The sequence below is a fragment of the Poecilia formosa genome, unplaced genomic scaffold (assembly GCF_000485575.1).
Source record: "Poecilia formosa unplaced genomic scaffold, Poecilia_formosa-5.1.2 Scaffold73, whole genome shotgun sequence".
In the NCBI taxonomy this organism is placed as follows: Eukaryota; Metazoa; Chordata; class Actinopteri; order Cyprinodontiformes; family Poeciliidae; genus Poecilia; species Poecilia formosa.
This window is the reverse complement of record NW_006800012.1, coordinates 2098133-2124904: the sequence shown is the minus strand read 5'-3', so window position 1 is coordinate 2124904 and position 26772 is coordinate 2098133. Positions and strand designations below refer to the sequence as shown.

Genomic DNA, 26772 nt, shown 5'->3' with positions numbered 1-26772 from the left:
TGTGTGTGTGTGTGTGTGTGTGTGTGTGTGTGTGTGTGTGTGTGTGTGTGTGAACAGCTGCATAAACTTCTGTGTAGACAACACCATCCCCTACAGAACCGTGCAATGGTTCCCTAATAATAAACCATGGATTATTATTAAACACAATTCAGCCTGATTCGTTCTGTAAGAGTGTCTTTAGTCAGAGTCTTCTTCAAATTCCCTGTAATGTAGAACATGACAGGAAATCTTTCCAGCCCACAGCCATCGCCACCTTCAATCACACTGATGAATTTTGAATTAATACGAGTTACAACAACATTTAATTTCCCTTTTGGATCAGTAGGGTCTTTTTGAACTTGAATGTGACAAATCTGATGTTCTGTTGAATACTGCTTGTGATTGGTCGAGCTTTTAGTACAAAGGTTTCAGGTGCAAACATAACTTATATAAACCCTGAAAGAGCAATTTCCAAGTTTGGGAATTATGGCAGTGACAGCAGACCTCATGACCTCTGTTCTAAATGTCATATCCATGAAAATGAAAATGCTCATGGACACTTCAAGCTTCCTGAAATCATTTTCAGCAAAAGCACACACCTCTACATCTTGAATGGTTGTTTTGTAATATCAAGTGGTATACTACTCGTATGCAAATTCGTAACTTTTATTTTTACATTCATTTGTACGTGGTGCCAAACCTAAAATATTAAACTCTAGTCAGTTCCTGTGACCATCTGAAGCTTTTGTCTGATGAGGAACTTTTGATCAAGCGACTGAAGGTAGCGTTCATGTCTGGCTATTGATGATACACGTCCTTCTCAATCTGCATCAACCAAATGACAGGAATAAAGTTGGAATCTGGCAAACATAGCAAACGAGATGCGGAGACTGAATAAAGCCAGAGTTCTTTCTGCTTTTCTTTACACCTGAAGGCACACACAGAACTGGGAATTCTCTGCATTCTTGCTTTTTTTTTATTCCTCTCCACCTTAAACCTGTCAACTTCACCAGCCTCTCTTCACTCTCTATGACAGGTCAGCTGCTCAGTACACCTTTCTAAACCTTCACCTCGTCACTTCCCTACTTTCCTTTTGCCTCCTCTCTTCTTCTTTCCCTCCACACCTGAGAGTTCCTGCTCTAAAAGTCAAAGAGTAATCTAACAAAAGAACAAGAGCCTAAGCCACGGTGACAGTTTTTGTCCCTGTTGTGTGTGAAGCTGGGTGGAGAAACGTCAAACTGCTGAATATGAAGGTGCCTACAAGTAGACAGAGTGTGAATATAATGGATGACTGATTTCAGGCACAGCGTCTGCAAGTTGTCCCGACTGTCTACCTCAAGCTGTCCCGTGTGTTGGCCCACATCACATTCAAAAGTTAGGACTCACCCACAGGTTGATAGTTCAGAAATGTTATTTCGGGTTTCTGTCGTCACGTTTCCGATGTGGAATCATGTAATATGAGGATGAGTCACAAACACTTAGACATTGGGTAGAAAAACAAGGTAGAACACATGATTTATTGCGTATTGTATTACGGAAAAGGTTTAAGGATGGAGACTTTATGGTTCTATATTAACCACTGGATACATTATTTTTATGTTAGAGGGACAGTATTATGTATTTTCCAGCCATTTCATAGCAAAATCATGTAGCTATGTTACTTTCAGTTGTTACTTTGTAATTTAATGCCCTGAAATTGGGCGGCTGTCTCTTTAAGAAGCTCAGGCTCTTTATGAAACCTCCACCTTCAGGAAGTCATCACAACATCGGTCCTCTGTTATTAACCCTTTAAGAATGTTTTTACCAGCGTTTCATTGAGAAGTACCTCGTATAATGAGCCAGGCAGATGTTCTATAAGATGGTTGCTAATTGTTGCTGGCTAGTCTGAAGGAGCTGAGTGCGAGAGTCATGGGGGAGGCAAAAGCTCAGCAGCTTGGTAACTGTAGCTCCAAGGAGGAGTTTCATCCTTGAAGGCGGGGCTAGGTCGACTCAGGCGTTTTGTAGAGCCGAATGGTTGCCACGGGAAATTAATGTATTTCTCAAACATGCATTAAAGAACTAAGGCAACAGTAGGTGCGTTTTTGATGAGGGAATAGCTCACAAAAGTAGATTTTGCATAATACTGCAGCTTTAATATTACCAAATATCCAAGCTGAAGTCACTACTGAAGGAATCAGTTAGGGGAATTAATGGGGAATCATCCGTGTTCATGGCGTCGATCAATACAATTCAATTCATTTAATTGTCAGATAGATCTTTAATTAGAAAGACGTTCCACCCATTTACTCGATGCTGAGTCTTGCCTCTTGTTGACAAACACTTCATTAGAAAGCAGAAGATAACTAGCACCGCAGACCACTGTGGGTGAGGATGGGAGCTTTTTACGACTACAAAACCAATAAAAAGGGACCACCTTGCTATAAATTTGCAGAACTAACCTTACTGCACACTGGAGACGGCAATGTGCTGTGAATGTGGAGCTCCGCCCCACAGCCCGGCTTTGGACTGGTCTCGGGCCGCAAGCTCCAAAAGTGGTGAGCCACATCCTTTACAACATCTCTTATTTTAAACTAAAGACAATTACAGACACCATTGATTTTTTAAACATATCAAGCCTTATGGTTTTACTGAGAATGGGACTTATACCTTCCTGATTTCCATTTTTGTATTGAATAGGCTCCAGATTTAGATCCCCTTCACCCCATAACTTCTCCTTCCTCCAGCGTCCTGCAAACGGTCATCAAGCGGCCTAAACAAATTTCTGAAGTGATCATCAAGAGAGGTGGTCCCACATTTTTACAGTGTGACAATCAGGTAGTTGGATTTTAACAAGAATAATTCTTCTTCAGGCTTCAGTTGCTTCTAGGTGGTTACTGATAGAGCGCTGTTGGTTTTACAGAGAAGGTAATGTCAACTGTTCAGGTCAGTCTGCAGGTAGCAAAGTGCACAAACTATTGCTAAATGTTTACAATGGACACACACACAAATGCATTGCATTAAAACTCCCACTGCTGCCCCCTTTGTGACATTTTTATGTGTGTTTGGATGTCTGGCTCCAATTAAAATCGGGTCTTACAGTACGGCCTTGGCGGACAGATTAATCCACGCGCAGCACCACAACCACACACAGACACACACACACACGCACACACTCATATAGTTTGTGATGAAATAATAGGCACAGATTTCTCCACATGGAAAACAGATAATCACGCACTAACAAGGGGCATGTGGAGAGTCCACACACACAGATACACAGAACAGGAATAAAGGTCTGAAGGACAAAAATCATGTCCAGTGGATGGAGCGAAAATAGCATCTGAGCGAACAAAGAGCAGATAAAATTTAACAAAAAAGGTAAAAAGAAAGAGAAATAAGAAAAGATGTGGACGATTCAGCCTTGATAACTCTTTGTAGTCCCTCCCCGTTGGGTGAACGCATTGAAATGTAATAAACAATGCAAAAAGGAAATTTTCTTTTATCATTTCAAAAACCATAGTGTTGTTCTGATCTTCTATTACTGAGCCTCCTCCTCCTGCTGCAGCTGCTGCACCTTTTCAAAGTGGAGTTGGGTCTAATGTTGCGGATTTTGTCAAGACGGCACCAAACGTTGCCGGGTTTGTAGACACAGCTGTCATGAAGCTGCTTAAGATGTCTGCTGCAGGGCTTTCAGGGAGACACGTCGGACTGATGCAACCTCTCCAAACTGCGTTGTCTGAGCACAGGTATATATTTGGATGTTCCACTGCTTTCTCAGCCACATTCAACACTGATGTAGGAGTTGCTCTTGCAACATGTGATCCAGGAGTCCTTCGTTGATTCGATGGTTGATTATTGTGAAGGTTACCATCCAGAGGTAAATGAGGACGATTTAGATCTATTTTACACAATAAAAGTGTAAAATGTTGGTCTATACCTTCTTATGGTCAGATGTTCTAGAGCAGAGGTTCCCAAACTGTGGGGTGCGCCCCCGTTAGGGGGCGCCGTGCCATTGCAGGGGGGGCGCGGGAAGCTGTCTGGATGACACCTGTGAGGCAGTGAAGGAGACCTGCTGCTGTGCAGAGCTACACTGGTGTGTTAGAATCATGGCAGCAAACCAGCAAAACACAAAGAACATTTCAGTTTTTCCCCCAAACTAACCGACTGAGTTGAGTAAAGCTGTTGGATGCAGGTAATGTTAGCTAAAAGATGACTAGCTAATATCAATACATCACCTTAAGCTTGTTAACAAGTAGCCTGTAGGCTCCTGATGTTGTTGTCTATATCCAGCTACGTACATTTATTTTGTCCCCCAAAAAAGTTAGACAGGGAGTCTCTAAGAATCATCTTCTTCCTGGCAATGCCAGTCCTTCTGACTGGCATTCACTCAGAAAAACAAGCATGGCAAATAGCATTTCAATAAATTATTTCAGCTTATGTTTTACATTTATGATTGAAAATCAGATTGTAGTTTTAAATTTTTTTTTATCATTTTCCGCTTCTCTTAGTCTTAGCTACAGTGTCACCAGCTGCGCTTCCATTACAAACGTCCTCAAAACTTTGTCGATAGTCAGCTAATGTTAAACAATTTCGCAATTACAGTGTTTCCTTTAAATAAGAAACACAATTAAGCATGAGTGAATAAGTTTATTAATTAGAAAACATCATCTTCCAACTACTTCCTGTTTTCTTCTTTGTGGTTTTTGCCAGTAGCAGCATCCGCTTGTTGATCAAGTGACTCGTGTGATGAAATTTATTTTCAAAATGTGAATCAATCATACGGTCAATGGAAACACAGCTATTATTATGCAAATCGGATCTATTTAACAAACTGTATATTTATGGACAAGCCATTATTTTACTGGCTAAACCAATATGAAAACATAAAGGTTTTATGAATTTTGCCTGGTGTGACCAAATGTGTCATTGGACTTAATCCAAAGACAAAAGTGTTAAAAAAGGTGCTATGACACAACAAGATACATTTATGGATGCATTAAAATTCTTTTTGAATAAGTCACATGATGTTAATGCTAACTCTGTTCGGAACAGAGTAATGAAAGCACGATGAAGTTTTGCCTTTCTTCCAGCATTTTCAACTCCATAAGGTGACTTTATCTGGGACAACACAGATGCAAAATAAAGCGGAGGGCACATGAATTATAGATGTTAGTGAAAACGTCTTCCTTATTTTTAGAAGTTATATTTGTGGAGAAAAAGCAACACACGGAAAAAAAAATCCTTTTATTTTTCCTTTCTCTCCACACGGATCGAGACGGATAAAGAGGAACGAAGAAATTGTTTCCAACTTCGCCTTTGAGCCGCGTAGACCGAGCTGCAGTGTTTCCCGTCTCCTCACCCCGATGCCAAACCGGAACATTTAAATGTTACGTTAAAGTAAAAATCTGATCTGCTTTGACATTTGCGAGGCACCGTTCCATCACAAGTACATCTGAGAACAGCTTGACGGCTTACTTGGCAACAGATTGACGGACTGACTCGAGCTCTCTGCCGTCACTTCAACATTGTTGTTTAACATTGAATGATTAATGTAATAAAACCAGCTGGGGCAGATAGAAGGGGATTTAACATTGAATTTGGGGTTATTTTATGTCCACTGTTTTTCTTATGTACTTTAATCTAGTGAAAACAGACACAAATGCAGCCTCTCTGTTTGCACCACAGACATGTTTACCCTACCTAAAAGGAAGAACATGTGCAAAATACAACTTTAAAAAGATCTCTACAACTGGGTTTTCTAACGTCCACCAGGTGTAGAAAAACACTGTATCTGCCAAACCAATTCAGTATCTTTGAAATTCTTCATTCTTGCTAGATAAAAGTTATATAAAGCAGCATAAAATCTCTTTTTCAAGATGAATTCTTGTGCTACATTTCCCTGGGATGACGTCACTGTCTGTCTTCCCTGTACATCTGATTTGTTTGATTTAAGGATGCCAGCAAATCTCAACTCTGGGATACAATTACTGTTATAGAGGGTTTCCTCCAGAAAACCTGCTAAGTCCAGTGTTAGGTCTGTCAAACAGCGGCCTGGCTGTGTTGAAAAATGTCAACACTTACAAAAATTTGGCAGTGTATGAGCAAGCATCAAAATTTGGAAATAATAATGTCTGAGGCCAATGGGCAGGTTCAGGGATGGCGCAAACGGTGAGAACCTCATTGTGCCTAGTTCAATATGTCAACTTTAAACCTAATTTAATCCGTCTTTACATGTCTTTTTAAAATAAACTGCTTAGTGCGGTAGGTGGAGGGGTAAAGCCTGGTGGCCCGCCAGGCTTGTGATACTCTGGGTGAGACTCTGACCATGAAAAACCTGCCAGAGGCTGCGTTTACAAATCTTTAAGTCCTTTAAATAAGAAAAGCAATTAAAATCACACGTGAATACGTTTGTTTGGATAATAAGTCATTAAAAAAAATGCCGTGCCATCCTCCTATCATTTTCTGTCATCTTCTACGTTGTTAGTGCCAGAGGCAACAGCTGGTTGGTTGATCACGCAAACAAAAGTATTTCCATTGCAGTTTTGCAAAGCAAACCAATTTTGATATGGTCAAAAAAAAAAAAACTAATCTTCAGCGCCATAACTTTTCCGAAATCGATGCGTTTCCATTAACAAATGTATTTTTTAAATGTCAAATTGTAGTCAATGAAAATGCAGCTGGTGTAAATGTATGAGCGTTTGGACATTGGTCTCATGAAATCTGTAATTCAACATGTTTCACGTCAATTTTATTCGATCTCCCCGGCCTTCCCTGTTGCCATCCCGGTGAGATCTCGGATTCCGAGTCCCCCACAGTGTCATGGCAAGGATCGGGTAGCAAATGTATCAATTTATATTCTGTACCGCTTGCTGTCAAAAGAAGAGGAGTCCCAAAGAAAAAGATCAATTTTCCAGTTTGAGACCTCGACTTTCATCACCTCGCTCTGCCCTTCGCCGTCTCTCTTTGCTTTTCTCCTCTTTCCCCCCCCGAGTTTCTCCTCCTTGCCCCTCTCTCTCGCCGTGTAATTGCAGGAAGATAAGTGAAAAATTGAGAAAGAGTAGCTGTAAGACGGAGAAATGATGCAGGGGAGAGGGAACAGAAAGAGATGGAAGGGTTGTGTGGGCGCAGATATGAGCGAAATAGAAAGAGATAATAAACAGATTGGGGGAATGTATATGAGAGAATGTTTCGGACCAAAACCAGTATTACATCAACTGTCAATTTTTATTTATTTATTTATTTATTTATTTTTAGGTATTTCAAACCTTTTTCTTATTTCTCCAGCTCTGGAATCTGATTAAAAAAATATATAATAATAATAATCAACCTTCTGCGAAAATAGTTTGTGTAAAAGCCGACGATGAATCGTTCCTCCTGGGGAAAATATCGGCACCGGAGAAAACCTCGACTGGTAAGAACATATGAGGTGATTACTTTGTCGGCGGAATATCTATGAAAACTTTAGATGAAATACTGGAAGCTGCAGTTTGCTTTTAACCTCGGGGCAAAAATAAAATCTCATGGATTATTCACATTGTGGACATTGGCTACTCAGCACCGTGCGCTGCTGAAATAAACTGTTTATGAGGCAGAGAAGAAAAGATAAATCAGAGGTGAAAAAAAAAAATTATTGTGAAAGTTAAAACCTCGTAGTGCTTCTGAGCCAAGAACCTTTTATTGCTGGTGAATTACCTTACTGGGCCCTCTACCAGTACTTTAAATATTAAAGTGGCTGAGAGATGTGTACCCATAATGAGATTATTTAGGGCACAGTTTCCTAAAACAACAAATTCAAATCACTCTGATTAGACTTTTATTGGGAGCATTACTGTTCATCACTAGTATATTGTTAGTTATTGGATCTGGAAAATGCATTTTCAGCTACAAAGTTTCCTCTGTGTGTTTTGGCTGTTGGAATGATGCTCTAACTTTGTTGAATGAGAACCAGGAAGCAGGTTAGTCCCAGGTCGATCCCAGGGCTTCAGCGGGAGTCACCAACTCAAATTTAAGACTTTTTAAGACATTTTAAACACCATTATGAATTACTTTTAAGATCTGAAACATAATAGAAATGTACAAAGGATTATAAATTGACAAAAAATGTGCACTTACCTATGAAGGACCTAAAAACAGCTTGCTAGCTAGCTGTCAGCGGTATATTAGCAGCTAGTTAGTGTTTGAGTCAACTGGGGGTGACTCCAACTTTAGGCTGACGGAAAAGTCCCATGTGGAAAAACAAAATCAAAAACTACATAGAATATATAAGGTTAAATGATCCTGATGACAAAATTTAAGACTTGCTATAATGTATTTAAGGCCACCTTGCATTTAAAAAAAAATTAATTTAAGGCATTTTAAGGTTAGAAAGGCTTATACGTTAAAGCATTTTAGCACTGTTCAGTCCCTCCAGTTGTTCAAAATTCTGTGAAATTCACAAAATTCTGCAGGCTGATGATGTTTTCCAAAACAACATTGTGTTCACCTGTAGGTGGCAGTATTTCTTACTTCTTCTACACTGACGTATCAGTAACAAAAATTGAGCTATTTATGTTTGTTAAAGAATAGAAATGTGTCCAATTTGTGTGCTTACTTTTTATTTCATTCTATATATTTTTTTAATAAATCTTTTTTCTTCTAAATACAGATTTTGGAAGGAGTTTAATAAAGACAAAATATCACCAAAATACCAAAAAGCACCACAAAAATCAGTAATTTTGTAGTGTAGCAAAAAATTAAAGGCAATCATAAAATTCTGGAGGAACTTACTATTTTTGCAGCCATGATTCTTTAAAACAAAAATAACTTAGTCAATAAATATGGGGTTCTTGGCTGAGCATAAACCGCTAATTTTCAAGTCATGTGGACTCTGCAAGCTTCCATTGTGTACTGACCCCAACCTGCACTTTTACAAGGTTTCTTTTTTTAATGTGTGGTTTCGGGAACTGACGGTCTGATGGGTTAAGCCCCCCGTTCCCTGCTGTCCGATCGTGACATTTGCAGGTTCCTCCTGAGCATCGCGCTAAGACTGCGGGAAGATCAACAACCAAAGAAATTATGTTTTCATATTTCAAACAATTTTATTATTGGATTGGGTTGGCACACTTTTCTTTTAAACCCATTTTTATCCCAGCTCAGTTCATACCCGATCTCCTGTTTTCATATTTCCTCCGTACGCTCACAAAGATTGCTACTTGAACATAAACAGGATTCCCTTCATGCTTCTTGGGAGGCTGAAAGTAGGGAACTGTTAATCTTTTTTGCGAGGGCAGTCTAATAAAGTTAGACAGAAAAAGTCTAAAGAAGGTAGTGCTGATTTATGAATATGTCTCTAAGCCTTTAATACAGCAATTATGCTTCTTGTTGCTGTAATTTTCTATTTCAGAAACTTTCGTCCTGCCCTTGCTCCGCGCTCCTTGCAGTCTAAGACATACTTATGCTAAATAAATGGAAATCAGACAGCCACTCACAGATAGCAAACAACAACCTCTGCATTTCATTGTGGGTTCACTGCAGACACAACACCGGAACAATGTACATTCCTCCAATTTCACTTCAAAAGTAAGTATTTGGATAATTAGACGGAGAAATTATTCACGTAGTTCAGCTGGTTAGATTTAGATCTCAGGAAAACACTGTGAGGAAAAAACAATCCTCTCCACACCTGAGACTAATTGGCATGCAGAACACAGGCTGTGACGCAGTGACATATTAAAAAGTAAGTGGAGAAAGAGAATGGGATTGATAGCACTGGGCTTTCTTTGAGTTTACGTTTCATATTTTATACAGGGCTGATCATGTGCTCTGTGAGATTCCCTTTAGTTTGTTTTATACCCATTGGTGCTTCCATGAACGCTGCCTTGGGCGAGCCGCCTCTTCTACGCCAAACTAATCCATTACACACAATATTGGATTCATAAAAGATGAGCTGAGAGGAGACTTCAAATGTACTTTTCAGAAGCAAACTTTTTTTTGTATCGACTGTTTTTTTTTTTTTTAAAGCCTTGGTTTTATATGTATATATTCCATTTTTAAAAAGTTGACTCCAGAAATCAAATTATATTTTACAATGTTTAGGCTTGGCTAAATCAATGATAGTCCTGATTCTGAAAAGCAGAGGATGATTCTTTGTTGAATGTTTTAGCACATCTGATTGACGTTTTATAAACTCAAACCATATTTTTTTTTTAAATGTCTGAACAGTTCATAATGACACCGTTTCATTTTTACTAGTCCAAATATTACAGATTTATTGAAATAGTGAAATTACTCTTCAATTTAGAGTCAATTTTTAGCATTATCAGCTAAAATAAATATTGGATTTGCCTACAAATAAATTTCACTGTTTCTACTACCTCCATAAAGTTCAGTTCAAGTTACAAAAAAAACACATACATCCATAAATATGTTTAATATGTTGCACAATATACATACTTCAAAGGATTGTTGGAAGTGCAGTGATATATTTTACATATTGTAAAGTTGTATTTTTCATGCTAATGCCATGCATAGCCAATAAGGCTAACAGTGTCTGAAAGCGCAGGAGCTTCTTAAAGAGACAGAGGCCCAAATTCAAGGTGTCAAATTTATTTTAAGTTGTCTTTGATGTGTACAGCATTTTTATAACTGATGGTAACAGTGACTTGAGTGTGCTTTAATATGGCAATATGTGAATGGAAAATATTTAAACCAAATTATTTTCCTCTCTATGTATTTCCTCAAAATAATAATGCATTGGCCATTTCTTACATAAAGACTGAAAAACAACTGAATTTCTTCTTTACCCAGACACTGTTTAATATTTCCTGTGAGTTATGGACTTTATCATCTGCTTCATGGGAAATGGAGTCACTTGAAATTGAGACAGATGTAAAATGAAAAATATTATTGTGGCTTCTGGCATAAAACGTGAAAGTGAACAGATACTGCAGAACCCAGGATGATTTAAATGGGACCTGATGAGAGTAGCCTCTGTTGCAGTGTGCTGCACCTCAAGGCTCTGCAGCATATTCAACGTATTGATTTTGTTACAATTTATACAACAAATCCATTACATTCAAACGCAAATGAACTAAACTAAGTAAGTGAAAGCTCCCAAACTTATTTGCAGGATGTGTAAAAGTCTCAGATTATGGATCGCTTGCATTAGGGTCAAAATGCAATTTTGTGTGAGGAGTTCATCTTAAAAGTTGTCACGCTACAGGATACATCTTTACTGAATTTGTAGGATAAACAGTTAACATTCAGACCAACATTAACCAGTAAATAAATCACCAATCCTCCAGGTTTCCATAAAATGTAATCTTATGGTCTGTTTTCTGAGACATCGGGTGTTCTTACACCTGACAGTCTGGTTCGGTTGGGGATCAAAGTTGCAACATTTGTTACATTTTCAACTGCTGTGCTTTGCTTTCACTCTGCACTGTCAACAGAGCCAAACCATTAATAAAAAACCTGTTCCCCTCCTCGCCTGTGGGGGCGCTGCACCAAGAACCACTAAAGGAAACGACACAAAAACCTCCAAGGACATGAGTGCAACGTTTCTCTTTGCAAAATGTAAGTAGAAATGGAGTGGTGTTGGATTTTCGTGGTTAGGATTTCTCATTTGCTTTAGTAAGAAAACCCAAACCATTTATTCTGCTAGTGCTAGACTCAGGCGTTTGTTTTAGTTCTATTTACCCAGAATGCCCTGCGCTGTAGCCCACTTCCTGTTTTTGGAGCGGTCAACGATGCCCTTGAATTCACATATTCATTTGAACCGCACAGCAAACATTTCATCTAGATTATTCGGTAAATTGCTCTGAGAAGTGTGGCAAATGCCCCATTTAAACATTAAATCCAAAGTCGAAGTGTCTCTTTAGGTTTTTAGAAGGTGTCTAGACAAAACTTTTTACATAAAGATATATAATTTTTGTACTATTTACATGGGAGGGGAGAGGCATTAACATAAGCAGCAGCTTCTCTCCACCATGTTAACTCAACTCTTGGATTTCCTTTGAAGCGTACGGGTTTATCGGCGCGTCCGGTCCGAGGCCACGTCGGAGCCAAGCCGCTCGCCGTAATTCTCGCTTTCAGTCGCGCACGGATTTACAGCGGCGCCATGCATCATTACCCAATCACGCCACTCTGCCTTCCTTCTGCTCTTTCATTCATCCGTTATTTATCACTCCATTGCCCCGTAGACGCCTCCGCAGTAAAACCGCCGCACATTCGCACGGAGACCAGCGGAAGGCACCGGCAGGTTTAAGAACAACTTCCCCAGCATAAATCACTTCCGTCGTACGCATTCGCTCTCGTTCTTCGCTCTCGCACATATGAGCTCATCGCTTACAGTCAATCTCAATCAACTCCCAGCGTCAGCCTCGGGCTTTGTCTTTTTGTCAAGGAATGGGAGGAAAGAGGGATAAGGAGGTGAGCAAAGCTATAGGATAGAGAGGAAAAGAAAAAAAAAGGGGGAGGATTAATATTTATGATGTTGGCGCAGAACAGACAGAATTTCTAAAGGTGGGAAGATGAAATGGCTAAGGAAGATTAAACAAGGCTGAGATATGGTAAAAAAATGGAATGAAAGATAATAATAATAATAGAAAAGATAACAAGAATATGGGAAGGAATAACGGAAATATTATTGAAGAAAAGGGGAGGGTCTGTTACCAGCAGCACCCTGTTTGAAAATGTTAGCACTGAAAAATGACTCAATATTATCATATTGTAGCTTTAAAGCTTTATTAATGAAATTTGTCAAGGTGAAGTAGAGTGGACCCCCAACATATTCAGGGTTTGGGGACCACAACCATCCACTAAGAGCTAAAAATGTTTAAAACTATGAATTTGTATTGTTCAAACATTAAAAATATCTTAATAAGTATTAATACACTCAGTGGAAACCATATTAGCACAACCACATAAGCTAATATCTACAGACTTCCTTATTTCTGCTCTTAAAGTTTACAGCCAATCAGCGCTAAAGAACATGAATTCCGCTCCTGGATTGGCTGCTTTACAAACGCCAGCCAATAGTGTGTCACGTATCATTGCGCCCAAAGATTTCAGCTTCCCAAAATACATTTCCTTTCAAATTCCACAGATAAGTTGATTTTCTGTGAATAATTTGGAGTCACGTTCCACAGAAACATCCATGATTACTGGATTGTTAACACGCAGAGCTCTGCTCCATTTTCAGGCCGGATAAAACAAAGTATCACTGCCCCTCCTCCACCTGTTGCTGCATTCTTCGTTTTCCTAGTGGAAAATAAAATGTTCAGGGTGATAAATAAAAGATTATTTAGTGGATATTTATTATCCATGTATTAAAATTAAAGCAATAATGTCTCAATATTTATTTTTTATTTGTTGTTGTTGCTGTGTATCATGTGTCTGTTTATGGACCATGAGTCTGCTTAATAAAAAGCAGTCTCTAAATTTACTGACTATTTTTATAGACATTTGACATTAACTTTTGCTAATTTTTTTTTATGTAAAAAAACAGTTGTAGAACATTGTTTATGATCCACTTCCTGGTTCTTTTAAGGTCTTTTAAAAAATACTGAAGTTTTAAGATTCCTGATCTTAAAACTTTATAAATCCTACAAGTTACTTACAAGTTCCCATTTCACAAATAAAACCACATCCATATATTTTTTAAACAGACATGGAGCAAGAGTAATCTCTTTTACATTAAGAATAACATTAACAGTAAAAAATAAGAAAAAAATGAATATTTGGCTATTTTTCTTATTTCTATTTAGGAGTCAAATTCCAAAAATACCAAGTCGTGATCAAGAAGAGACTCAACTATGCAGAGACGATCTTATTGAGCTAGGAGAGTTAAAGAAAAAATAAAACTAAGTCACAATCCCAAAGAATGAGTCATAAGCAAAAACAAATTAATTACAGGAAGACAAATAAATTCTAGTTGGATTTAAAAAATAAAAAGTCAACTGTGAAAACCACTAAAATGGGTCCAATCACTAAAACAGCCATGTTGTACTGGCACCGCGAGATGGATCAATGAACGACCTCAGTGGTACAAATGTACAAATCTCTTTTCAGCTGATGGAATTTCACCTAGCAACGACTCTGTAACCACGGACACAATAGGAGATGTCAAGAATAAATGGAACTAAATGCAATTTGCTTTAATTAGGACGAGGCTTTGTGTGGTACTTAAAGGCAGCCTTCTCTTTCTAATCCACTTTAAATGCCAAATCAAAACTGAAAGACAAAAAAAAAAATGCTTTACTTTTGAGGACGTGATTGCTTATGCAGGTGATTTATGAAGAAGAAAGCCTGTCACACTGCAAAAAAAAGAAAATATTACCAAATATTTTTGGTCTAGTTTCTGGTGCCAACATCTTAGTTCACTAGAAATAAGACAAGTCTAACATAAAAGTCCTTCTTTTGCAAGAAATATGAGTCTGGTTTAAGTAAATCATTCCTTAATATGAATGATTATTTCACTTATTTCTCCACGTTATGAGTTAAAACAAGCTCCTAATTCTTGGTAAAAGAAGTGTACAAACTTGTATTTGTAAACTAGTTTTGTCTTAATTCAAGTGCACTAGCATATTTAAAGTAGAAACCAGAGCAAAAACACTTGGTAACACTTGGTTTTCTGTTTTTGCAGTGCATAACCATCAAGATGGGGAAAAAAAAGAAGAAATATTTTCATCCCACCTCTGTTTTCTGCACCCACCCTCTTATTTTCTTCAGCCTCCTCTGACTGCGTTGAAATATTAACTGAGCCCCATTAAACCGTGGAGTCGAGAAAATACACACACACACACACACACACACACGCACACACACACACACACACACACCTGTCTGAAACTCAGAGTACAGGCGCGCACACACACTCACCACAGGTTACGAGTCTGCAAAAGCTGCCCGGAGAAATAACTCAGAGCCGGGTGGGCCGGCAGATAGCAGTGTGAGACAGTAAATCCGTCCCTCTGCCTATTGATCGCAATCGGCGGATCGAGGTCAAGTCAATCCATTTAGGCTCAGTGTGAGGACGGCGGTGCTGATCCCTCCTCCCCGCGGGGCCTGGCGCCGCGGCAACAGAGGGCGAAACGCCAGGGGTTCCGTCTGAACGCGGAGCGGCGGGGTCAATGGGCGTGATCGATGCGAGGTTAAAGATGATCGCGGCTAACGCTGCGCTGTCATCTGAATAGACCGTGGCGGTAAGATTGATGGCGCTCCAGCAGCAGCAACAACACTATATGTAAAATTAGACATCATGGAACGAGGGGCTGAAAGCCGCCTGAGATAACAGCAGAGCGGGATTAACCTAGAATGTTAAGCTCTTTTTGCAGAAAGGCCAGCAGTTGTTATTAATTTCCCGTTATATTGTAAATTCTCTTATCTTTCCTCCATTAATAACGTCTGTTAGATAAAGTGCCTCGCACCACAAACTCCCATGTATTTTACTGGGAATTTATGTGATGGATCAACACAAAGTAGTGCGTAATTATGGAGCCGAAGGCAAAGGATATATTGTGCTGAGAGACTTTTACTCTAATACTGAATGAAGCCGTCACCTAATAACTAAACTCTTCTGATCAACAAGAAGATCAAAGGAACACATCGGGGATTTAAAGAAGGCACAGATTACAAAAACAATACTAAGGACGACATTTTAATCCATCATCTGGAAACAGGAAGTGTATGACGCAAACCTACTGAGACGTGACAAACTAAATGACCGTATTTCCTGGACTAGAAGTCGCACCTTTAGTTGTGCTGTTCCTGCAACTGGCAATAAGGTGCGATTTATACAAGTTTTTTTTTCCCCCTCTTTGTGACATGTTTTTTTGACTGATGTCTTAAATGTTGATTAATACTGATCTGATGACTAATTATTGAATATTAGCTTTCTTTGATTAGCGATTAGCTAAAAACAAGATGGCCAAAGGTAATGGGGGCTTGAAGAAGGTGTTGCTGGGAAAGGCTCATCAGCGGTGCAGTTAAGTTCAACAAGAAAATAAGGAGTTACAGGTACAATTTCTTTGCCTTGAGGTCAGTTTGAGTAACCGTTTTTTTTTTAATGATGTCTTTTTTTCATATCTTATTCATTTCTTTGTAACTACTTACATTATTTCAGTAACCGAAACAGAAAACTGGAGCTAAAGCTAAAACGGGTCGAAGCATATTCATGTGGTAGAAAGAATTTTTTAAACTCTGCTCCCGAATCCCTTTGATAATCCATGTTCAGATTTCAATAAAAATAGATTTTTGCCAACTTTCACTGACTGAGCAAAACTGATGTGTAAAGACAGGCTGGCACCTGCAGCTGAATGTGGTTCAATAAAGTACCGACATGTTTTAGATTTATGTTTACTGACGTTTGAGACAAAACTGTGAAACGTTTCAAAGTGTTGGAATCCTTGTGTAATGCACTAAGCTTCTGCATGCTGCAGTCCCAGTCAGGAATTAAGATTGAAATGTCTTTGTTTTTTATTTTTTATTTTTTGTTTCGGACCAGTAACTGTAAACTGATGACAGTAGAGGGACTGGCTGGGAAGAAGACAGGAAGAGGACAGCGCCTGGCGTGTCGTAAAGAAAATCTATCGCCACCATAACCTGGAGCCTTCGGTTTAAAACACTCCATACAATGAATCTTGGCTCTCTCTTTCTCTCTCCCTACTGCAGTGACACATTATAAAAAGGAGAAAATGCATCTTGGTGAACTATTGCGAATTCATCATTGAGAATTTAGTCTCAGAAATCCAACACTGCTTCAATATAGCTGCGTGGGTGGATCCATCAGCCGAGTAGCCCTCAAGCTAGTATTAGCTTTAGCTTCCAAGGGCTAACCTCACCCCTGACTGTCCTCTGTTCACAGCTGCACCACACACACACAGACACACACACACACACACACACACCTGTCGATTTATCAAGCAGTGCACAGGTCTCAGATCAATGTTTGGGCAGCGGATAAAACAGGGACCACTTATCTATGGTGCAGCCGCGAAGAAACAATGGTGAAACAGAAGGTTAGCGTAGCTTCCCACTGTGAAACACTTGTTTTAGCAGGTCAAATTGTTGTTTTAACATTTGTTTTATTTTGGGAAAATGTTAACTTCTGCTCAAGAGAATTTAAAACAAGAGCTTGACCTTGTTTTAACAAAATTGGTTAGTTTCACAAGGAAAATAGAAGCTAGCTTAAAGTTTCAAGAGGGTAAAGGCAAAGCTCACACTTAAAATTGCGAGAAAAAATACTCTGAATTTTTCATAATCATCAGAGTCTGTGTGGAAACAATATTTTTACTGTTTTCAGTGTAAAAAGTAGCTGAATTGTAAAGAACAGTGGCTCACCAGAAGTCAAGAGGGTTAAGGAGGACCACCGTACTCATAGCTAACACCCACAAGTACTTGAGAACTGTTCTATAAACTATTTTACTTATTCATACAAATTCAATTTTCTAGAACTTAATTCTACCTTTAGTACATGATTTTGGAAATTTTGGGGGAACCAGAGCACATGGAGAAAACCCCCTCCTACACGGGGAGAGCATACAAACTCCCACAGAAAGAGGCACTTGGTTGATAAAAATAACAAGAAAATTGCTCTTGGGGTCCCCCGGTGGCCACAGTAGGTACCGCATGCTTTGCCGGTAACATGAGCTGCCGTCCAACGTACAGAGCATCCAAACGTCCAAAGCTCCGGTCAGAAGTTAAGTAAGCAAAACAATGTCTCAAAAAAGGACTTATCCTTCAGGGGGGTAGAAAAGAAAGATGAAGAATAGAACAAAGCCAAGATAAAGGTTTGTTTTAATGTGCCTTGGTAATGTAATGTAAAAGATTTGTAAAACTGCTAATAGAAAATTGGCTTGAACGGTGTTCAGTTCAACAGCCAAACATTTATGCTAGGATGTAGAGTTCCATCCCACCGTTTTATCAATTTCCGTCTTGTGAACTTTTGATCTTCAGATGTACTTTCGGTGTAGTCCATGTCCTGGTAGTTAGATTGATGGCGACAGGACATATGACAAACTTAAAATGTGTCCCGTGCTTTAACCTGTTGAGGTCGTCACTTTTCTTTTTCCCTTACATTTTTTGAATTGCACACAAAAGACAAGAGGAACAACGTTCCTCGGTCACTACTGATGAACACGTGTCTATAAACGTACGACTGCCTTGGAGAGGCTGTAGAGAGAGAAGCAGAGCTGCTCCTACATCAGTCATAAGAAAGAATTGAATAGTCTTGCCTGAGATTACAGAAATTGTTCAGCATCACAGAAATGTCTTCTGAACACCGTCTCTTCACATGTGAATATCTTTGAAGCTCTTTGAACTGCCAGCAACTGAAGTAATGTGAATTTGCAGTATCATTCAGTCTATTACCGTTTTCCCTATTGTTCCTTTTGAAACTTTTTTTTCTACTTATGTCTGAGCTTACTCATCTCATCTCACCATCTCTTTTCATATTTTTATGGCTTTCATCTCAGCAGGTGAATAAAGGCAATTTAAAAATGCATTTGATTTGTTTTTGCATCAGTCTGGTGATTTTCGTCAGATTCCATCAGTTCCTGTAGCTACGCCTAAACCAACAGACGTAGCTCCTTATTGCAATGTGTTTGGCACTGCTTGTTGCGCGAGAAAATGTTTAAATAGTAGAATACCTAAACAGAAAGACACTCATTTAGAGATATACTGAGAAAAATCCATTTCAACTTGCTATACCATCATAAGGGATGTTACAGGGCTGGCCATGGAGTTTAGAAAACTAACTTTATTTTAATTTTGTGTTGACATGTTGCAATTTTATTCCTTCCTACTTCAATTATGCTCACATAAAAGCGATATTTTGTGCTCAAGTATGGCAGTTTTGGTTTTTAAGTGTTTTCAGTAACTATGATGATGTGGCGCACCTCCAGTATTCACGTGAAGAAATAACAAATTTCAGAATTGAGATGAAAAAGTTTATGCATTTTCCCCAAACAGTCTTTTTTTCTATTTAAAAAAATATCAAAATTATGTATGAAAACCATAACTTTGCTTCTCATAAAGAAACATTGATGATCATCTGAAAGTTTATTCTCAATTTCCCTAGAATTCCCTCTAATTAGTAAAATGTCCTTTTCATTTCATTGCTCAATTATTAACTGAAACCCCAGAGGGAGTGCTAACAGGTGTTAATAACTGATTACATTATTGACAGGAGCCAAATTGCCAATAATTGTCAAAATGACTTGATAAGCAACAAAGTCTTAATATTGTGATTTTGGGAATAAATACATATTCATAAGACATTCCTCTGCGCTCTTTAATGAAGTGTGCAAATTAGGTTTCCTGATAATTCAATTTTCAAAGACCTGAGTGACAAAATTATATTTTATTAAATTAAACTGGTGTTATTTAAATCGATAATTAGTCAATCGACAATTAACATCGAGTTCTGTCCCCTAGGAATTTCCTCCGTATTTATTATTTTCTTCCAGTACTGTCCAGACTCATTAAGTCCCATCTTTAGATAAACACGGTATTTTGTCCTTCTGTTGCCATGGTTACCCATTCCTCCTTTGCCACAAAACAAGTTTATAGCAAACAAAAGATGCTCTTCTGCGACTGAGGTAAAAAGATCTGAACTCTGCATTACTGACCTACCCTGTATCGCATTTCACTGCACACTCCAGTGCATCCTAACACACCACACAAGAACGAAGCTAATTGTGTTGAGCCTAAAGAGCCAAGCAGGAATGACAGAAGCGGCCACTTGAGAGGCTCCCCTAGTTATTAGGCACTGTCAAATTAAAGCGGCTCAATATTATAGAGCAGACTAAACATTACTGTTGAGCAAATCTGGGCCTGTTTCGCCACTGAAGGACTTCCTGAAGAGGAGGAAGCATAAACCAAAAGGTGAAAGATGCAACGCCAGAACATGATTCGTCTTTGAAGCCTCCGGAAAAGTTTCTGTTGCTTTTAGGTCATGTCCTTGCTTCTTAGAGACTGACCCTAATGCTGGTTTCAACTGATGGCAATCTAGTGCAGGAGAGGGATCCAATCAGGTTATACGGCTTCATTACTCTACATGAGAGCAAAACGAGGATCTGTACAGTCGGAGGCTGTTGGCCATTTCTATGGCGCCATCAGATGTTTTTACGTCCCTGGAAAGGTTCTAGATTTAAATTTGCTCACCGGCTGAAGTTTCTTGCATTGTTCTCCTGGATTGGTGTGCGTGTGTGTGCGTGTGTGTGTGTGTGTGTGTGTGTGGTTTTCTGTCTATAAAAAGTACACTCAGACATCAGGAGGCACAACGCCTCACAGGGATCAACTTTGGCTAAGCCGTTAATGGACCAAGAAATCAGCTTCGGAATCCGCTGGAGGCCTCCGGATTGTTTTAATTTGCACCCTCAGCTTGGGTGTCTGAGGTGATTTGACCACAGACACAGATCTCCCCCCTAAGCTGCTTTGCTACAGTAAGTGGAGAGAGAAGCCAAGGAAGCACGAGGTGCAGCAATAATAAATTAACGCAGAAACCATGATTAATACGTCTATGAAAATGTATTATCGCCATTACAGATTTCTTGGGTTTTAGCTTTTTTTTTTTTTTTTGGATATTAAAACACATTGTTATTGTTGTATCTTAAGACATTTATAATTGCCTATCTTAATAGTTCAAATATTTGGAGTCGTGTTCCACAGATAATACGCAAATAGATGATTCCACAAATACGGAACCATGACTAGACTCGGGTCCACCGCATGATGATTATAACCAACTACAAAGAAAACGCAGATTTCAAATGATGATTTCTTTTTACAATGGGGAAAAACAATCCAAAGCAACCTGTGATTACAATCGATACCAGGTTGTAGCAATTGTTACCAGCAACAAGTGTTTGTGACAAGCTTCCTCCACAAAGACTAAAACTTGTGCCTGTTGTCTCAGAGGTGAATGAATGACCTGCTTAAGGTCAAGACAAAACAGTTTGAAGTTTGACAAGGCCATTCAAAACCCTTTATTTTGCATCGTAAGCTTATGGTCACCAACTTACGACCAGGCCTTCTCTTTTAAGGTAGAGAGTACAATTCATAGTTACATCAATAATGGAAAGTTTCCCTGGTCCTGATGCTGCAACGTAGTCCTAGACTTTGGCACTACCACAAAATATGACTTCCTGGCCTTTTTTTCTGAAATGATTTAGTTTAATGTCAGATGTAACGAGGGGAACGCCTTCCAGAAAGTTCAATTTTATTTTTGTTGCAAGTTCAAAGAAAATTTTCCTTAAAGTCTTTTGAATATTAAAATATCAGGACATGTTGGGGCAAAAAGTCACGTTGGGCGTTTTGTCCTTCCTTTGCTCAGCCTCTCACGTCCGTCATTGACCAGCCCCATTTTTCTCATCGAGTCGTGAACTTTATCAGACAGCGGTAAAGCCTGCTGTGGTTTGGGGGTCTCCTGTAATCTTCTGGATGAGTCGATGTGCTCTTGGAGAAATCTTAGTATCCGAACAGCTCTAGGAAGGTTCGCCTCGTGCTCCGTGTTTTATTGGTTCATCAATCAGGGCTCTAATAAGACCCTTTCTAGGCCTTTGGAACCCTTTAGGAGAATGATGTACATCAACCACTTTGCTTGTCATCTGTTAAAGTTCTGTAGCTCAAAGCATGATGTGTTGCTTTTTGAGATCCTATATCCAATAAAAAGCTGTTATGTAGTGTTTTTACCTCCTAGTTCTACAGGTTTGGCAGTAATTGGGGTTTGGTGAGACTGAGAAAACGTGTTTGATGATCTCAAACATGTAACGGTGACCAAAAAAAAAAAAAAAAAGAGAGATGGCAAATTATCTTTTGATAGCACTGTAATTGTGGGTGAAAGTTTAAGGATCTTTCATTTTTTACTGGATGTTAACTACAGTAGTGTACCCTGTTCCTCATGAATATAAAAGAGAATTGATCAGCACACTCATCCAGGTGTGAAGCCGAACCCTTCAGACTGATGGGACGAGATGCTCGTCTGAAAGTGCTTCAAATGAACTGGAACCGATGCGATAGCGTAAGCTTGTCTATTATCTAGCCTGGCAATAAACCAGAGGACGGAGGTTGAAAGATTAAACCGCCGTGGGACACAACTGATGGTGTGTGTATACCTTCAAACTCTTAACACAGATCCATAACACCATGACGTTTGAACAGCCAAGTCTTTGCCCGTCGTCCTGACTTCACCTCTCTCCTTTGTTTCAGAGAACCTTCTGCTCTCCATCTGAACCTGCAGCACATCCGTCAAACCCTGGATGCTTATTAAAGCAGGTTTTACTCCAGCATGTCAGGCGAGTTGCTGTAGCCTTTGGTAACCACTTTATTTTTTGCTTCTTTCTTGGATCTTTGTGTTGATCTTCCCTCAGCATCTGGTCTTTCCGCCGCAGGTTCACCAACCCTGCTCTGCTTTGATCATCCGTGGTGAGTTCGCCCTCACCCTCCTACCGGTTGTTGCCTTGCCAAATCTCCAGTTCCACGGGCTTATTTCAGGCTTTTGAGTTTCGCTTCCGTACTCCAGAGTCTTTAAACGTACAAACACGTTTTTATAATGAACACAAGGCTCTAAAAAAAAAAAAAAAACATGTTCAAGAGATTGTGTCTCTTGAACATTTTTGATAATTGTTCACCAGCAAAGGCTGGGAAAGATTGGACATGTGCAGAGAAGGGAAGGTTCTTACACTGAACAAAGGACGATAAAAACGGACAATCGCACTTCCTTTGCAAAGTAAATCGATTTGGAGTGGGTTAAAAAAAGATAACCTTTTTCTACAATTCTAGGATAAGATCCGTCTGTAAATTTGCTCTGATCAGCTGGCTTGATAACGTACAAGTCAGAGACAAAAACAGGAAGGCGCGAGTAGTAAAAGTGGCTGGAAAAATCATGTGGACTAAATTAACGGTTTTAAAATAAATTTCTTTAAAGAGAATCACAAAAGGCGAAAGATTTTCTCTTCTCCTCTGATCGGCCACTTCATTGGCAACTGGCCATCTGGAAAGAGACGCACAAGGCCTAGTTCAAGGACCAACAGATGGAAAAACCATTGTCTTGTGAAGGCCATTATTCAGATCAATTTAGAATGTGATTTCTTTGGTCATATTATTTTTTAATTATATTTGTTCTGGAGTTATCTTTGCCATATTTGCCAATTGTGCTGAGTGATTGTTTCTGTTTTTGTGTTTTTGTTCATGTTTTTCATCTTAGGCAAGATTTTGTGCAAATAATTTAGAGCTATATATCCACAGAAAAACACAAACAGGCGAAAGACTGAACCACAAACACTCCTATGCTCCATGCCTTGCATCACCACTTAATGGGAACTTTCAGCTCGGCTTCCAGCTTTAATCTTTTATTCTTTTTTGCAAGTTTTTAGACTTTTAGGCATGATAATGAATGCTACCTTTCTGAAATACAGGTCCAAACACAATTTAAATGGAATACTGTTTTTATAAAAAACATAAAATATGTTCTCTGTCCTGTCAAGTTGATTCTAAAAATGTGGCTGTGAGGAAGTAACTCTTAAGAATAAACATCTGTTTAGCTGGGTTTGTATCCCCATTAGACGTTTCTTGACATGTTTCGGGAAATTATAGTTTTTGTTTTTTTACTTTCTTTTTTCTTTTGTTTTCATGTTTTACAGTTTTTGAATTATACAGACTGAACTAATATACTAATAATAGCATCTTGTTGGAAGATGGAAAATTAAGTAAAAAAATAAAACAAAGTGTAAGGCATTCAAGTAAAAGGCAATTACAATGATCAGACATTCAGGTAGATTTTCCATTTCTTACAATATTCCTTATATTTATCAGCTTTAAGTCTTAATAAAAAGGTCAGTCTCTCCATTCTGTGAATTTTGTTGATTTTTTCCTTCCATTCCAGAGACGATGGTGGATCCACATCTAACCACCAGCAAGTTCTGGCTTGCTTTGCCTCTACTAGTGATATTAATAGAAGATATCTGATATTTTTTCAGGTCTTGGTGTAAACTACATAAATAAACCACAGGTTATTTATGTAGAGTCACAGATAAAGTTTAGGTCCATCACGGAAATTATAATTAAAATTGACCTGAAAGGAGCAGAAAATTTGAAAGGTACCATTCCCGCCTTCATCACCAGTAAAGACTGGCCAAGTTCTAGAGTAATACCACCAGAGTAGCTGAATGGCTCTTGCCATGCACTTGAACATTCATTTAGAGTAAATGCTAAGAATTTAGCAACAGAAAAACAGACTTGTCCAAAAACTTTGGGCTTCCAGAGAAACTGAGCTTGTAGTATTCCACTCCAAGTTTTATTGGTGCTGAAAAGCGTCACGGATTCTCGGGGGCCTTCCCCTGCAGAGAGTCTTGAGTGGCTCTTTAATGGAAGCCCCAAAGGAATAAGAGAATGAAAGGCAGACAGCGTCTCTGTCTGAAGACTCACCTCGTTCTAATTGCCTCGACTCCTATCGATTACCTGAAGCCGCCTCACACCTTTTCCATGAGGCCCCTTTACACCGTGTGTAATCCCCGCTCAGAGCTTACACACCCGCTTTAGCCCCCATTGATCAAAGTCCGCTAAGGGACGGCCATCTTCGACGTGAGTCAGGTCATCTTTCAAATATGACGACTTAGAACTTTTCTTGGCAGAAAAATAGTGGAAAAACTGCTGGATTTGCAAGTGACCCAAGCAATTGACAAGCTGCCTCTAGACTTAAAGAGACAGTCCCTCAAACTGCTGTGTTTAACCAAAGTCCTCCCTTCACACACACATACACACCGACATTCGGCATGCAGCGCTGGACCTGAGCTTCCATCACCCGCCTCCTGACAGGCCCGGGGGTGTGTTTAAGGAGCAGCTTGATCCCCAGCACCTCTTCCCAGACATCCCACTGTCACAACACACACGCTTCCCGCCAATCACCCTCTTCCCTCTGTGTCTGGGTCCGTCCCCGAAGGGAATTAGGATGACTTCATTCCCATGCAATTAAATGCTCTTGCACAGTCTGGTCTACGGCCTTCCGGTGTGTGTGTGTGTGTGTGTGTGTGTGTGTGTGTGTGTGTGTTTGTGTATAGAAGATGCGATGGGAGATTCCTCGCAGACACTCAGAGTGGAGACTTGGAGCAAAAAGTGGGGGGTGGGTGGAGAAGTAACTGGATCTAATCTCTCTGAATCTCCTCATCGATTGGAGGAACTCTGGACTCGCGCGATAACGTCCGACTGTTGGAGTGGCTGCCACAGTTGGCAGTCCGGCTGCATCCCAGCTTAAGTCAGCTACTGTACCTTTTGGCTCCGGCTGCAGCTTATCTGCTGTCTGCTTGTTTAAATTCACCAGGGAACTGCAGCTGCCCATGAACAGAATGAGTGTTATTTTGATAGGGTCTGTGTGTGTGTGGCCAAAAGGCATCACAGAGAGAGAGAGAGAGAGAGAGAGAGAGAGAGAGAGAGAGACAGCAAAGATTTGAAAATTTGGAGTTTAATATCAAGTGGAATGCTGACGTGCAGAAGCAGTATGAGTGCTAACCTTTGCATTTCAGCAAACTTTGAAAAAATAAATAATTTTTTTGTTCCACAGCTGAAGAAAAGAGTTACTCCAGTCTTTTAAAAAAGGATTTTTAATAAACACAAAATCCCTAATGGATAACAATGGAATGCCTCCAATTAAGCTTCTTGTATTTTTTTGTAAAACGTCCCAGATAGAGCAACAGGTCTGTTCATTCATTCACCATAACTGTCACTGTGTGGGAGCCATTAACTACAGGTTCATGCCTCACTTCAACTCCAGTAATTTCTATTGTGCGTCATAGACTGAATCTAGTTTATACTGAACTTTTATAAACAGTGTTTGTAGAAGGGAACCATCACCATAGTTAAAATCTCTCACTAGCTATGTTTTTACCAATCGTCCTGCAAACTTTGAGCAAACTTTTAAAATAATGCAGAAAAAAAACAGGTCGTGCAAAGTGTAGCTTCGTCACATGTTGACGTTACGCCTGTGTTGTAATAAACAGGAAGTGGAGGCTGCAAGCCAGCATGGGTCACACAATGTCAGCAATGCGTCGCCATCGGAAAGTGGTACTAGTTCTGTCATCGGCGATGTTACATGCCATTTGGAGATGTAGAGAAAGAAATACAATTCCATTGAACTCTGACAGTGGAAACAGGTAAATGTTTGTGATGTCAGAATCTACTAAGCAGTTTTGTTTCCATTTCTCTTTTCGTGCAGTATCTCTTTTTCTGAAGAGCCAAAAACCACCTTAAACGAGACCAAAAACGTTTTTTCAAAACTAAGCAATTTTGTAGTTCAACCTTTTCTAATGTGACACTTCAAAACGCGCAAGGCAAAACAATGGAAACGCGGCCAGCGTGTCAAGTTGACTCTGGGTTTTGAGACAAATGAAATCTCCTACCTTCTTCTTGTTGGTTGGACAGATGTAGAAACTGGTCACCACGATGGTTGTCCCTGGAATCAGGTTGAGTTTGGTGTAGGTCGTCCCATAATCAGTGGACCTGAAAGACAATCGACAAAATAAGAAGCGGGGAGTCGGTCAGTTAATTTGGTGAGAAGTTTACATTCCATCACAGACATTTTAGGCCTTTTAATGGCGTTTCTTTCCGTATTCATTTCAGCTGGTTTATTTCAAAGCTTCAAAGCTTCAAAGCATGGGTCATGTTTCATCGTTTTGTCATGGTTTTAGGAAAGGTCGTTACGGTGTTTTGATGCTGCCAGGTTTTATCAACTGATCTAACCTGTTTTGCGCTTGGAGTCACCAATTTAAGGTAAAGTTATCAATGAAGCCATTGATCTCTTACAGTTCACCCATAAACAGTAAGAGCCTGATGCCACCACCA

The 26772-nt window shown here is 39.4% G+C and overlaps 1 protein-coding gene across 3 annotated transcripts in view; it reads right to left on the bottom strand.

Moving 5' to 3' along the window:
• sorcs2 (sortilin-related VPS10 domain containing receptor 2) overlaps positions 1-26772 on the bottom strand; it is a 299117-nt gene that overhangs the window by 123202 nt on the left and 149143 nt on the right. For all 3 annotated transcript variants that reach the window (XM_016673344.1, XM_007555888.2, XM_016673345.1), the window contains exon 3: positions 26331-26430. In XM_016673344.1, the coding sequence (XP_016528830.1) occupies positions 26331-26430 (100 nt within the window). The remainder of the gene's footprint in view (positions 1-26330; positions 26431-26772) is intronic.